This window comes from Aulonocara sp. 'chitande type north' Nkhata Bay, linkage group LG17 (assembly GCF_057382095.1).
Source record: "Aulonocara sp. 'chitande type north' Nkhata Bay isolate Kocher_YH1m ecotype deep benthic linkage group LG17, A_spYH_male_GT1.1, whole genome shotgun sequence".
NCBI lineage: Eukaryota > Metazoa > Chordata > Actinopteri > Cichliformes > Cichlidae > Aulonocara > Aulonocara sp. 'chitande type north' Nkhata Bay.
In genome coordinates, this window is record NC_141360.1 from 13,695,344 (window position 1) to 13,708,220 (window position 12,877).

Sequence of the window (12,877 nt, forward strand, 5' to 3'; positions counted from 1 at the left end):
ACTTGGCCACAGGTGGCAGTAGTGGACTGACCTCCATTTGAGACTGCTCCAGCTGCTATGTGATAGTCAGTAGATCTGCTACAAATTGCAGATCATATGGAAGTTTTGGAAATAAATCATGAATATTCCTTGCTTAGCATTAAAAGTAAACATTTCTAGCTCTCCCCCACACTCAAAAACAGATGCCAAACCTACTGACACACCTGAGTCACTCACTTTCTTAAATCCACTCACTCTCACTGGCTCTGTTTATTACTAAACTTGTGTCTCCCATGAGGAGTCAACTATTTAGTGCAGTGCCCATTGAAATTGATCATAAGATCAAAGTCATAATTTCCATTTTGTTGAGATGCCCTGCTCTCTCTATCAAAATTCCTCTCCTGATATTGCTGCACCTTTACCTCTCTCAGTGCACATGGATCTATTGTTATATACAAACTGATTACCAGTTCTGTCTCTCCTTTATCTGCAGCTGATTCTTCTCATGTCAAGGCTGTATGTATAAAGCTTCTATCAGAATGTTAAAGTGGTGTGCTGTATGTTGCTTTCTACAGCCTGAGGAACATAAAAATAACAGTGGCTCCACGCTGCTCTCCAACTGTCATTGGCATTATATGCATCTGATCTCAGACTCTATGTTATGGTTCTGGGTCATTTTGAACCAGCGTTCTCAGTTTTCTTGCATTTTTGTATTATATTAAGTTTATTATTTTAAGGATTTATTCTATGGTTCCTAGATTGTTCTGTTTAGTTTATTAGACTCCCCCTTGTGTCTTTACCCTCTGTATGTCTTCCTTTATTTAATTGTGAGTTCTTGTGCTTTGTTTCCTCTCCCTGTTTTGTTCCATCATGTTTCCCCTGCCTGGCATGTCTGTGCTCTCCCTCATGTTCTCTCTCCCCCTCCAGTCTCTGTCTCGGTGTACTTCCTGTTTTACTTTGATAGTCTCCCGTCAGTGTACATCACGGTGTTTACTCCTGCCCTGTCCCGTTATGGTTATTCGTTGTTAGCTGCCCATTCCATAGATACTAATGCACCATCATACCATCAGAGATGCAGACTCTTGATAATAAGTTGGAGTTTCCTCTTCAGTCTGAAGGACACAGTATCTATGTTCTCTAAATCTGCTAGAACTTGTGCTTTTATACAAGTACCATCTATTTTATTTAAAAAACAATGTAATGAAAAGAGTTCGTAATTAGCAAAACGTCACAATACAAAATTCCATTTACTTTATTTCAAAGATTTATTTTAATTTGGATTGCACCATCATTTTCCTCTGCTGCTTCTGTCTACTCAGGAGATGAGAATCTGCCAAAGAACAGGATGGACTTGGTCTTGTTGTGTCTGATGAAGAAGAGGAAGGGGTGATCTGCTCTGAAGTGTGTGTCCGGTATATAACAAAGTAGCATGATCATAGCACCTGTGGCTGCAGCGGCCTGTGTGCCCTCCTCGTTCACCTCCACAAAGACCTTGTGGGCCATCGTAGACAGGAAGAGCCCCCCTTCACCGTTCATGCCAGACAGGTCAGCGCTTCCTGCACAGAACACGTCCTTCATACCCAGTTTAGCCAGAGGATCATTCAGCTCGTAGTCTTCCTCCAGCTTGAACTTTGGCAGGTGAAGGACAACTTCTGAATCAACATCCATGTTTTTCCTGTCGGTCCATTCATTCAGCCTCTCCTGTGTTAGCTCCTTCTCCAGCTGGAACACAGTTAATACATTTTGTCATATTTCTTTTGCTCATATTTAAATTCATTTTATACACGAAATCAGAAGCGGTCTGTTAAATGATCAAATTTAAGTAAACTGAAGTGAAGCAGAAGAGTTTTTGTGTCTTTTCTTTACAGGAAGTTGTTTCTAGGCTGTGTACCTTCAGCAGAGGGCCTGAGCCGTCTGAGGACTCCTTAGGCAGCAGAATGAACATGCTGAGCTCCTCACCCACATAGGGCAGCTCCAGGATCTGCAAATCATGGTCAGCAATGTAGTTGTAGGGAAGCTTCTTCCTCTGGTGCATCATCTGGACTGGTACGGTCTCATTCTGACACACAGGAAATCCAGGCGACCAGATCATGTTATCATAAAGCTTCTGATGGTGTTTACCTTAAACATTTTACAGTTTCCTGTATTCAGACTTTGAGTCCAGATTTTGTAACCTTCAGTTAAATTTCTACCTGTTTGATTTTAAAGGGCATCTCTTTGGTGTTTGCCTCTTTAAACGGGTTCTTCCAGTTGCCCTTGAAGTAGACAGCATTGACCAGAGCCAGTCTGGTATCTTTGTTGACTGTTCCTGGCTTCAGAAGGTCTTTTATCTTATCTGAAAGGAAATACAGAAACAACAATATTTCATTATAATTCACAGAGGATGCTAAAATGATTCCCTGCTGTTCAGGCTGTGGAAGATGCACATTCTCACTTTCTGTCTGCTGCTCGACCCAGCTGTTGATCTCTGCTCTGCACGCCTCTGGATCTCCGATGAAGTCCACAGTCTTCAGGTCTGCCTGGTAGTACTTCTGTGTGGCGTCAAGGAAGTCCTGCAGAGAGCAGACATCTGTTTATTAATCCAGTCTTTGTAATGAAGAACTTTATGAAGAGAATCATTGATGTGGACACTCACTGGGAGGAAGTGGGCAGTGTTTTCTCCATAAAGACGGTTGGCTAGTTTCAGGATGTAGGATGCAGATGGTGAGTTGATGTCAGCGTTCAGTTTCTGGAAGTCTGCATGGACGCCTTCACCTGAGCTGAATGAGAGGGCCTGTGTGGCATTGAAGACAAAGACTGAAAGGATGTGACACTGAGCCTGAGCGACCCTAATGTAACAATTTATGGTCCAAAGGTAGAAACTGGACAACTTTATTCTTTCAGCATCAGGTTTAATAATGGTAAATGGCCTGTATTTATATAGCGCTTTACTAGTCCCTAAGGACCCCCAAAGCGCTTTACATATCCAGTCATCCACCCATTCACGCACACATTCACACACTGGTGATGGCAAGCTACATTGTAGCCACAGCCACCCTGGGGCGCACTGACAGACACTGGCGCCACCGGGCCCTCTGACCACCACCAGTAGGCAACGGGTGAAGTGTCTTGCCCAAGGACACAACAACCAAGACTGTCCAAGCCGGGGCTCGAACCGGCAACCTTCCGATTACAAGGCGAACTCCCAACTCTTGAGCCACGATCGCCCCGTAATAACCTTTAACATACTGTCAGTCTCACTGAACATCATGCTCTCAGTAACTATACTGCTTGTGCGTTTTATGGACTTTCATGCCATTTATATAACATTCTAGCTTCATATGTTATTTACATGATGGTATATTGTTAGAACAATGAATTTTTGACGTTATAACGTGATATAGTTCGATTTTTCTTTTGCCTGGGTGGCAGCTCAACGCTTCCGTAACTGCTTTTAAAATACAACGAGGGCTTGAAGTTGCAATCATGCTGGCTGATCAACTGACAGCGCGGTGCAACTAACAAGTGACAGTGAGCTGACCTGAGCCATCTGAGCTGCAGTGTCTCCTTTAGCTCCCAGGTAGACCATGGCCAGGGCTGAGCTGATGCTCAGAGGAGAGACAAAGATGTTTCCAGCAGGGTTTGCCTGGTTCAGAGTGCGGAACAGCTCCAAGGCAAAGGCTGTGTTTGAGCTGCTGACGGCGGACATGGCTGATGGTGTTTTCCTGTAACATGCAAACAACCGTTTAAGCTGCTACAGCATTACCTACTGGAAACACAACAGAAGACTTTATATTAAAGCAACGAGAAAAAGTGACTTTTTCAGGAGAGCGCATACAGACAGAAACCACCGCCCAACTCACTGAAGCTAAGACACCGGACACGGCGCAGCCCGTTTCAGAAACTTGTCAACAGCGACTCGTTTATCTGAACTACAAGCTACTTTATTCCCACACACATAAAACGAAGACAAATCCAGCAGAATACCCGATTTACAGGGTGAGATATTAGTCTAACTGCAGTTCTTTGCTGGGTGTAAATAAAGTTGGAGGATTGAAGAAGGACGATCCTACGGAAGAGGAAAGGGCTTCGGAGCGTGATGTCACGAGAGGGGGCGTGGCCAAGTTTTGGTTTGCAGGTAAACAGAAACAAATGATCCCTGTTGTCTTTGCTTAATGATTGGATTTGGTCCTGACAATCCACATTGCTGGCATCGTATCTTTCAACATGTGTGTGGGTCGATTTGAATGATCCAGATGTAAGTGCAGCCACTCAGCCTCTACTGCAGATGTGTCACAAATTAATCTTGTAGTAAACTATGGCACTTGGCCACAGGTGGCAGTAGTGGACTGACCTCCATTTGAGACTGCTCCAGCTGCTATGTGATAGTCAGTAGATCTGCTACAAATTGCAGATCATATGGAAGTTTTGGAAATAAATCATGAATATTCCTTGCTTAGCATTAAAAGTAAACATTTCTAGCTCTCCCCCACACTCAAAAACAGATGCCAAACCTACTGACACACCTGAGTCACTCACTTTCTTAAATCCACTCACTCTCACTGGCTCTGTTTATTACTAAACTTGTGTCTCCCATGAGGAGTCAACTATTTAGTGCAGTGCCCATTGAAATTGATCATAAGATCAAAGTCATAATTTCCATTTTGTTGAGATGCCCTGCTCTCTCTATCAAAATTCCTCTCCTGATATTGCTGCACCTTTACCTCTCTCAGTGCACATGGATCTATTGTTATATACAAACTGATTACCAGTTCTGTCTCTCCTTTATCTGCAGCTGATTCTTCTCATGTCAAGGCTGTATGTATAAAGCTTCTATCAGAATGTTAAAGTGGTGTGCTGTATGTTGCTTTCTACAGCCTGAGGAACATTAAAAATAACAGTGGCTCCACGCTGCTCTCCAACTGTCATTGGCATTATATGCATCTGATCTCAGACTCTATGTTATGGTTCTGGGTCATTTTGAACCAGCGTTCTCAGTTTTCTTGCATTTTTGTATTATATTAAGTTTATTATTTTAAGGATTTATTCTATGGTTCCTAGATTGTTCTGTTTAGTTTATTAGACTCCCCCTTGTGTCTTTACCCTCTGTATGTCTTCCTTTATTTAATTGTGAGTTCTTGTGCTTTGTTTCCTCTCCCTGTTTTGTTCCATCATGTTTCCCCTGCCTGGCATGTCTGTGCTCTCCCTCATGTTCTCTCTCCCCCTCCAGTCTCTGTCTCGGTGTACTTCCTGTTTTACTTTGATAGTCTCCCGTCAGTGTACATCACGGTGTTTACTCCTGCCCTGTCCCGTTATGGTTATTCGTTGTTAGCTGCCCATTCCATAGATACTAATGCACCATCATACCATCAGAGATGCAGACTCTTGATAATAAGTTGGAGTTTCCTCTTCAGTCTGAAGGACACAGTATCTATGTTCTCTAAATCTGCTAGAACTTGTGCTTTTATACAAGTACCATCTATTTTATTTAAAAAACAATGTAATGAAAAGAGTTCGTAATTAGCAAAACGTCACAATACAAAATTCCATTTACTTTATTTCAAAGATTTATTTTAATTTGGATTGCACCATCATTTTCCTCTGCTGCTTCTGTCTACTCAGGAGATGAGAATCTGCCAAAGAACAGGATGGACTTGGTCTTGTTGTGTCTGATGAAGAAGAGGAAGGGGTGATCTGCTCTGAAGTGTGTGTCCGGTATATAACAAAGTAGCATGATCATAGCACCTGTGGCTGCAGCGGCCTCTGTGCCCTCCTCGTTCACCTCCACAAAGGCCTTGTGGGCCATCGTAGACAGGAAGAGCCCCCCTTCACCGTTCATGCCAGACAGGTCAGCGCTTCCTGCACAGAACACGTCCTTCATACCCAGTTTAGCCAGAGGATCATTCAGCTCGTAGTCTTCCTCCAGCTTGAACTTTGGCAGGTGAAGGACAACTTCTGAATCAACATCCATGTTTTTCCTGTCGGTCCATTCATTCAGCCTCTCCTGTGTTAGCTCCTTCTCCAGCTGGAACACAGTTAATACATTTTGTCATATTTCTTTTGCTCATATTTAAATTCATTTTATACACGAAATCAGAAGCGGTCTGTTAAATGATCAAATTTAAGTAAACTGAAGTGAAGCAGAAGAGTTTTTGTGTCTTTTCTTTACAGGAAGTTGTTTCTAGGCTGTGTACCTTCAGCAGAGGGCCTGAGCCGTCTGAGGACTCCTTAGGCAGCAGAATGAACATGCTGAGCTCCTCACCCACATAGGGCAGCTCCAGGATCTGCAAATCATGGTCAGCAATGTAGTTGTAGGGAAGCTTCTTCCTCTGGTGCATCATCTGGACTGGTACGGTCTCATTCTGACACACAGGAAATCCAGGCGACCAGATCATGTTATCATAAAGCTTCTGATGGTGTTTACCTTAAACATTTTACAGTTTCCTGTATTCAGACTTTGAGTCCAGATTTTGTAACCTTCAGTTAAATTTCTACCTGTTTGATTTTAAAGGGCATCTCTTTGGTGTTTGCCTCTTTAAACGGGTTCTTCCAGTTGCCCTTGAAGTAGACAGCATTGACCAGAGCCAGTCTGGTATCTTTGTTGACTGTTCCTGGCTTCAGAAGGTCTTTTATCTTATCTGAAAGGAAATACAGAAACAACAATATTTCATTATAATTCACAGAGGATGCTAAAATGATTCCCTGCTGTTCAGGCTGTGGAAGATGCACATTCTCACTTTCTGTCTGCTGCTCGACCCAGCTGTTGATCTCTGCTCTGCACGCCTCTGGATCTCCGATGAAGTCCACAGTCTTCAGGTCTGCCTGGTAGTACTTCTGTGTGGCGTCAAGGAAGTCCTGCAGAGAGCAGACATCTGTTTATTAATCCAGTCTTTGTAATGAAGAACTTTATGAAGAGAATCATTGATGTGGACACTCACTGGGAGGAAGTGGGCAGTGTTTTCTCCATAAAGACGGTTGGCTAGTTTCAGGATGTAGGATGCAGATGGTGAGTTGATGTCAGCGTTCAGTTTCTGGAAGTCTGCATGGACGCCTTCACCTGAGCTGAATGAGAGGGCCTGTGTGGCATTGAAGACAAAGACTGAAAGGATGTGACACTGAGCCTGAGCGACCCTAATGTAACAATTTATGGTCCAAAGGTAGAAACTGGACAACTTTATTCTTTCAGCATCAGGTTTAATAATGGTAAATGGCCTGTATTTATATAGCGCTTTACTAGTCCCTAAGGACCCCCAAAGCGCTTTACATATCCAGTCATCCACCCATTCACGCACACATTCACACACTGGTGATGGCAAGCTACATTGTAGCCACAGCCACCCTGGGGCGCACTGACAGACACTGGCGCCACCGGGCCCTCTGACCACCACCAGTAGGCAACGGGTGAAGTGTCTTGCCCAAGGACACAACAACCAAGACTGTCCAAGCCGGGGCTCGAACCGGCAACCTTCCGATTACAAGGCGAACTCCCAACTCTTGAGCCACGATCGCCCCGTAATAACCTTTAACATACTGTCAGTCTCACTGAACATCATGCTCTCAGTAACTATACTGCTTGTGCGTTTTATGGACTTTCATGCCATTTATATAACATTCTAGCTTCATATGTTATTTACATGATGGTATATTGTTAGAACAATGAATTTTTGACGTTATAACGTGATATAGTTCGATTTTTCTTTTGCCTGGGTGGCAGCTCAACGCTTCCGTAACTGCTTTTAAAATACAACGAGGGCTTGAAGTTGCAATCATGCTGGCTGATCAACTGACAGCGCGGTGCAACTAACAAGTGACAGTGAGCTGACCTGAGCCATCTGAGCTGCAGTGTCTCCTTTAGCTCCCAGGTAGACCATGGCCAGGGCTGAGCTGATGCTCAGAGGAGAGACAAAGATGTTTCCAGCAGGGTTTGCCTGGTTCAGAGTGCGGAACAGCTCCAAGGCAAAGGCTGTGTTTGAGCTGCTGACGGCGGACATGGCTGATGGTGTTTTCCTGTAACATGCAAACAACCGTTTAAGCTGCTACAGCATTACCTACTGGAAACACAACAGAAGACTTTATATTAAAGCAACGAGAAAAAGTGACTTTTTCAGGAGAGCGCATACAGACAGAAACCACCGCCCAACTCACTGAAGCTAAGACACCGGACACGGCGCAGCCCGTTTCAGAAACTTGTCAACAGCGACTCGTTTATCTGAACTACAAGCTACTTTATTCCCACACACATAAAACGAAGACAAATCCAGCAGAATACCCGATTTACAGGGTGAGATATTAGTCTAACTGCAGTTCTTTGCTGGGTGTAAATAAAGTTGGAGGATTGAAGAAGGACGATCCTACGGAAGAGGAAAGGGCTTCGGAGCGTGATGTCACGAGAGGGGGCGTGGCCAAGTTTTGGTTTGCAGGTAAACAGAAACAAATGATCCCTGTTGTCTTTGCTTAATGATTGGATTTGGTCCTGACAATCCACATTGCTGGCATCGTATCTTTCAACATGTGTGTGGGTCGATTTGAATGATCCAGATGTAAGTGCAGCCACTCAGCCTCTACTGCAGATGTGTCACAAATTAATCTTGTAGTAAACTATGGCACTTGGCCACAGGTGGCAGTAGTGGACTGACCTCCATTTGAGACTGCTCCAGCTGCTATGTGATAGTCAGTAGATCTGCTACAAATTGCAGATCATATGGAAGTTTTGGAAATAAATCATGAATATTCCTTGCTTAGCATTAAAAGTAAACATTTCTAGCTCTCCCCCACACTCAAAAACAGATGCCAAACCTACTGACACACCTGAGTCACTCACTTTCTTAAATCCACTCACTCTCACTGGCTCTGTTTATTACTAAACTTGTGTCTCCCATGAGGAGTCAACTATTTAGTGCAGTGCCCATTGAAATTGATCATAAGATCAAAGTCATAATTTCCATTTTGTTGAGATGCCCTGCTCTCTCTATCAAAATTCCTCTCCTGATATTGCTGCACCTTTACCTCTCTCAGTGCACATGGATCTATTGTTATATACAAACTGATTACCAGTTCTGTCTCTCCTTTATCTGCAGCTGATTCTTCTCATGTCAAGGCTGTATGTATAAAGCTTCTATCAGAATGTTAAAGTGGTGTGCTGTATGTTGCTTTCTACAGCCTGAGGAACATTAAAAATAACAGTGGCTCCACGCTGCTCTCCAACTGTCATTGGCATTATATGCATCTGATCTCAGACTCTATGTTATGGTTCTGGGTCATTTTGAACCAGCGTTCTCAGTTTTCTTGCATTTTTGTATTATATTAAGTTTATTATTTTAAGGATTTATTCTATGGTTCCTAGATTGTTCTGTTTAGTTTATTAGACTCCCCCTTGTGTCTTTACCCTCTGTATGTCTTCCTTTATTTAATTGTGAGTTCTTGTGCTTTGTTTCCTCTCCCTGTTTTGTTCCATCATGTTTCCCCTGCCTGGCATGTCTGTGCTCTCCCTCATGTTCTCTCTCCCCCTCCAGTCTCTGTCTCGGTGTACTTCCTGTTTTACTTTGATAGTCTCCCGTCAGTGTACATCACGGTGTTTACTCCTGCCCTGTCCCGTTATGGTTATTCGTTGTTAGCTGCCCATTCCATAGATACTAATGCACCATCATACCATCAGAGATGCAGACTCTTGATAATAAGTTGGAGTTTCCTCTTCAGTCTGAAGGACACAGTATCTATGTTCTCTAAATCTGCTAGAACTTGTGCTTTTATACAAGTACCATCTATTTTATTTAAAAAACAATGTAATGAAAAGAGTTCGTAATTAGCAAAACGTCACAATACAAAATTCCATTTACTTTATTTCAAAGATTTATTTTAATTTGGATTGCACCATCATTTTCCTCTGCTGCTTCTGTCTACTCAGGAGATGAGAATCTGCCAAAGAACAGGATGGACTTGGTCTTGTTGTGTCTGATGAAGAAGAGGAAGGGGTGATCTGCTCTGAAGTGTGTGTCCGGTATATAACAAAGTAGCATGATCATAGCACCTGTGGCTGCAGCGGCCTCTGTGCCCTCCTCGTTCACCTCCACAAAGGCCTTGTGGGCCATCGTAGACAGGAAGAGCCCCCCTTCACCGTTCATGCCAGACAGGTCAGCGCTTCCTGCACAGAACACGTCCTTCATACCCAGTTTAGCCAGAGGATCATTCAGCTCGTAGTCTTCCTCCAGCTTGAACTTTGGCAGGTGAAGGACAACTTCTGAATCAACATCCATGTTTTTCCTGTCGGTCCATTCATTCAGCCTCTCCTGTGTTAGCTCCTTCTCCAGCTGGAACACAGTTAATACATTTTGTCATATTTCTTTTGCTCATATTTAAATTCATTTTATACACGAAATCAGAAGCGGTCTGTTAAATGATCAAATTTAAGTAAACTGAAGTGAAGCAGAAGAGTTTTTGTGTCTTTTCTTTACAGGAAGTTGTTTCTAGGCTGTGTACCTTCAGCAGAGGGCCTGAGCCGTCTGAGGACTCCTTAGGCAGCAGAATGAACATGCTGAGCTCCTCACCCACATAGGGCAGCTCCAGGATCTGCAAATCATGGTCAGCAATGTAGTTGTAGGGAAGCTTCTTCCTCTGGTGCATCATCTGGACTGGTACGGTCTCATTCTGACACACAGGAAATCCAGGCGACCAGATCATGTTATCATAAAGCTTCTGATGGTGTTTACCTTAAACATTTTACAGTTTCCTGTATTCAGACTTTGAGTCCAGATTTTGTAACCTTCAGTTAAATTTCTACCTGTTTGATTTTAAAGGGCATCTCTTTGGTGTTTGCCTCTTTAAACGGGTTCTTCCAGTTGCCCTTGAAGTAGACAGCATTGACCAGAGCCAGTCTGGTATCTTTGTTGACTGTTCCTGGCTTCAGAAGGTCTTTTATCTTATCTGAAAGGAAATACAGAAACAACAATATTTCATTATAATTCACAGAGGATGCTAAAATGATTCCCTGCTGTTCAGGCTGTGGAAGATGCACATTCTCACTTTCTGTCTGCTGCTCGACCCAGCTGTTGATCTCTGCTCTGCACGCCTCTGGATCTCCGATGAAGTCCACAGTCTTCAGGTCTGCCTGGTAGTACTTCTGTGTGGCGTCAAGGAAGTCCTGCAGAGAGCAGACATCTGTTTATTAATCCAGTCTTTGTAATGAAGAACTTTATGAAGAGAATCATTGATGTGGACACTCACTGGGAGGAAGTGGGCAGTGTTTTCTCCATAAAGACGGTTGGCTAGTTTCAGGATGTAGGATGCAGATGGTGAGTTGATGTCAGCGTTCAGTTTCTGGAAGTCTGCATGGACGCCTTCACCTGAGCTGAATGAGAGGGCCTGTGTGGCATTGAAGACAAAGACTGAAAGGATGTGACACTGAGCCTGAGCGACCCTAATGTAACAATTTATGGTCCAAAGGTAGAAACTGGACAACTTTATTCTTTCAGCATCAGGTTTAATAATGGTAAATGGCCTGTATTTATATAGCGCTTTACTAGTCCCTAAGGACCCCCAAAGCGCTTTACATATCCAGTCATCCACCCATTCACGCACACATTCACACACTGGTGATGGCAAGCTACATTGTAGCCACAGCCACCCTGGGGCGCACTGACAGACACTGGCGCCACCGGGCCCTCTGACCACCACCAGTAGGCAACGGGTGAAGTGTCTTGCCCAAGGACACAACAACCAAGACTGTCCAAGCCGGGGCTCGAACCGGCAACCTTCCGATTACAAGGCGAACTCCCAACTCTTGAGCCACGATCGCCCCGTAATAACCTTTAACATACTGTCAGTCTCACTGAACATCATGCTCTCAGTAACTATACTGCTTGTGCGTTTTATGGACTTTCATGCCATTTATATAACATTCTAGCTTCATATGTTATTTACATGATGGTATATTGTTAGAACAATGAATTTTTGACGTTATAACGTGATATAGTTCGATTTTTCTTTTGCCTGGGTGGCAGCTCAACGCTTCCGTAACTGCTTTTAAAATACAACGAGGGCTTGAAGTTGCAATCATGCTGGCTGATCAACTGACAGCGCGGTGCAACTAACAAGTGACAGTGAGCTGACCTGAGCCATCTGAGCTGCAGTGTCTCCTTTAGCTCCCAGGTAGACCATGGCCAGGGCTGAGCTGATGCTCAGAGGAGAGACAAAGATGTTTCCAGCAGGGTTTGCCTGGTTCAGAGTGCGGAACAGCTCCAAGGCAAAGGCTGTGTTTGAGCTGCTGACGGCGGACATGGCTGATGGTGTTTTCCTGTAACATGCAAACAACCGTTTAAGCTGCTACAGCATTACCTACTGGAAACACAACAGAAGACTTTATATTAAAGCAACGAGAAAAAGTGACTTTTTCAGGAGAGCGCATACAGACAGAAACCACCGCCCAACTCACTGAAGCTAAGACACCGGACACGGCGCAGCCCGTTTCAGAAACTTGTCAACAGCGACTCGTTTATCTGAACTACAAGCTACTTTATTCCCACACACATAAAACGAAGACAAATCCAGCAGAATACCCGATTTACAGGGTGAGATATTAGTCTAACTGCAGTTCTTTGCTGGGTGTAAATAAAGTTGGAGGATTGAAGAAGGACGATCCTACGGAAGAGGAAAGGGCTTCGGAGCGTGATGTCACGAGAGGGGGCGTGGCCAAGTTTTGGTTTGCAGGTAAACAGAAACAAATGATCCCTGTTGTCTTTGCTTAATGATTGGATTTGGTCCTGACAATCCACATTGCTGGCATCGTATCTTTCAACATGTGTGTGGGTCGATTTGAATGATCCAGATGTAAGTGCAGCCACTCAGCCTCTACTGCAGATGTGTCACAAATTAATCTTGTAGTAAACTATGGCACTTGGCCACAGGTGGCAGTAGTGGACTGACC

At 43.8% G+C, this 12,877-nt stretch overlaps 3 protein-coding genes across 6 annotated transcripts; all 3 read right to left on the reverse strand.

Annotated features, from left to right (window-relative positions):
* Positions 1-1,220: 1,220 nt before the first annotated feature.
* Positions 1,221-4,071, reverse strand: LOC147309748 (leukocyte elastase inhibitor-like). Of its 2 annotated transcripts, none has more exons than XM_086269441.1 (7): positions 3,822-4,071; positions 3,500-3,683; positions 2,615-2,752; positions 2,414-2,531; positions 2,172-2,314; positions 1,871-2,038; positions 1,221-1,701 (listed from the first exon to the last, which is right to left on the reverse strand). In XM_086269441.1, exons 2-7 carry the CDS (start codon positions 3,665-3,667, stop codon positions 1,291-1,293), a joined length of 1,146 nt encoding a protein of 381 aa, XP_086125567.1. In that variant the 5' UTR covers positions 3,668-3,683; positions 3,822-4,071; the 3' UTR covers positions 1,221-1,290. The 2 variants fall into 2 exon arrangements, with proteins under 2 accessions (XP_086125567.1, XP_086125568.1); XM_086269442.1 differs by having other exon boundaries at positions 3,946-4,056.
* Positions 4,072-5,502: 1,431 nt separating this feature from the next.
* On the reverse strand, positions 5,503-8,353 carry LOC147309749 (leukocyte elastase inhibitor-like). Of its 2 annotated transcripts, none has more exons than XM_086269439.1 (7): positions 8,104-8,353; positions 7,782-7,965; positions 6,897-7,034; positions 6,696-6,813; positions 6,454-6,596; positions 6,153-6,320; positions 5,503-5,983 (listed from the first exon to the last, which is right to left on the reverse strand). In XM_086269439.1, the coding sequence occupies exons 2-7, from the start codon at positions 7,947-7,949 to the stop codon at positions 5,573-5,575; spliced, it is 1,146 nt and encodes a 381-aa protein (XP_086125565.1). In that variant the 5' UTR covers positions 7,950-7,965; positions 8,104-8,353; the 3' UTR covers positions 5,503-5,572. The 2 variants fall into 2 exon arrangements, with proteins under 2 accessions (XP_086125565.1, XP_086125566.1); XM_086269440.1 differs by having other exon boundaries at positions 8,228-8,337.
* A 1,431-nt stretch (positions 8,354-9,784) lies between these two features.
* On the reverse strand, positions 9,785-12,635 carry LOC147309750 (leukocyte elastase inhibitor-like). 2 transcript variants are annotated; one of them, XM_086269437.1, is made up of 7 exons: positions 12,386-12,635; positions 12,064-12,247; positions 11,179-11,316; positions 10,978-11,095; positions 10,736-10,878; positions 10,435-10,602; positions 9,785-10,265 (listed from the first exon to the last, which is right to left on the reverse strand). In XM_086269437.1, the coding sequence occupies exons 2-7, from the start codon at positions 12,229-12,231 to the stop codon at positions 9,855-9,857; spliced, it is 1,146 nt and encodes a 381-aa protein (XP_086125563.1). In that variant the 5' UTR covers positions 12,232-12,247; positions 12,386-12,635; the 3' UTR covers positions 9,785-9,854. The 2 variants fall into 2 exon arrangements, with proteins under 2 accessions (XP_086125563.1, XP_086125564.1); XM_086269438.1 differs by having other exon boundaries at positions 12,510-12,619.
* Between the last annotated feature and the right edge of the window lie 242 nt (positions 12,636-12,877).

What these genes read in the sequence shown, in the direction of transcription:
- LOC147309748 (XM_086269441.1), bottom strand. Translation starts at nt 3,667, where the DNA reads ATGTCCGCCGTCAGCAGCTCAAACACAGCCTTTGCCTTGGAGCTGTTC. An exon ending in CTGCAGCTCAGATGGCTCAG is followed by an intron (nt 2,753 to 3,499) that starts GTCAGCTCACTG and finishes AATGCCACACAG; the next exon opens with GCCCTCTCATTCAGCTCAGG. An exon ending in TGCCCTTTAAAATCAAACAG is followed by an intron (nt 2,039 to 2,171) that starts GTAGAAATTTAA and finishes CCTGTGTGTCAG; the next exon opens with AATGAGACCGTACCAGTCCA.
- LOC147309749 (XM_086269439.1), bottom strand. Translation starts at nt 7,949, where the DNA reads ATGTCCGCCGTCAGCAGCTCAAACACAGCCTTTGCCTTGGAGCTGTTC. An exon ending in CTGCAGCTCAGATGGCTCAG is followed by an intron (nt 7,035 to 7,781) that starts GTCAGCTCACTG and finishes AATGCCACACAG; the next exon opens with GCCCTCTCATTCAGCTCAGG. An exon ending in GGTCGAGCAGCAGACAGAAA is followed by an intron (nt 6,597 to 6,695) that starts GTGAGAATGTGC and finishes ATTTCCTTTCAG; the next exon opens with ATAAGATAAAAGACCTTCTG.
- LOC147309750 (XM_086269437.1), bottom strand. Translation starts at nt 12,231, where the DNA reads ATGTCCGCCGTCAGCAGCTCAAACACAGCCTTTGCCTTGGAGCTGTTC. An exon ending in ACACTGCCCACTTCCTCCCA is followed by an intron (nt 11,096 to 11,178) that starts GTGAGTGTCCAC and finishes TGCTCTCTGCAG; the next exon opens with GACTTCCTTGACGCCACACA. An exon ending in GCTCAGGCCCTCTGCTGAAG is followed by an intron (nt 10,266 to 10,434) that starts GTACACAGCCTA and finishes ACTGTGTTCCAG; the next exon opens with CTGGAGAAGGAGCTAACACA.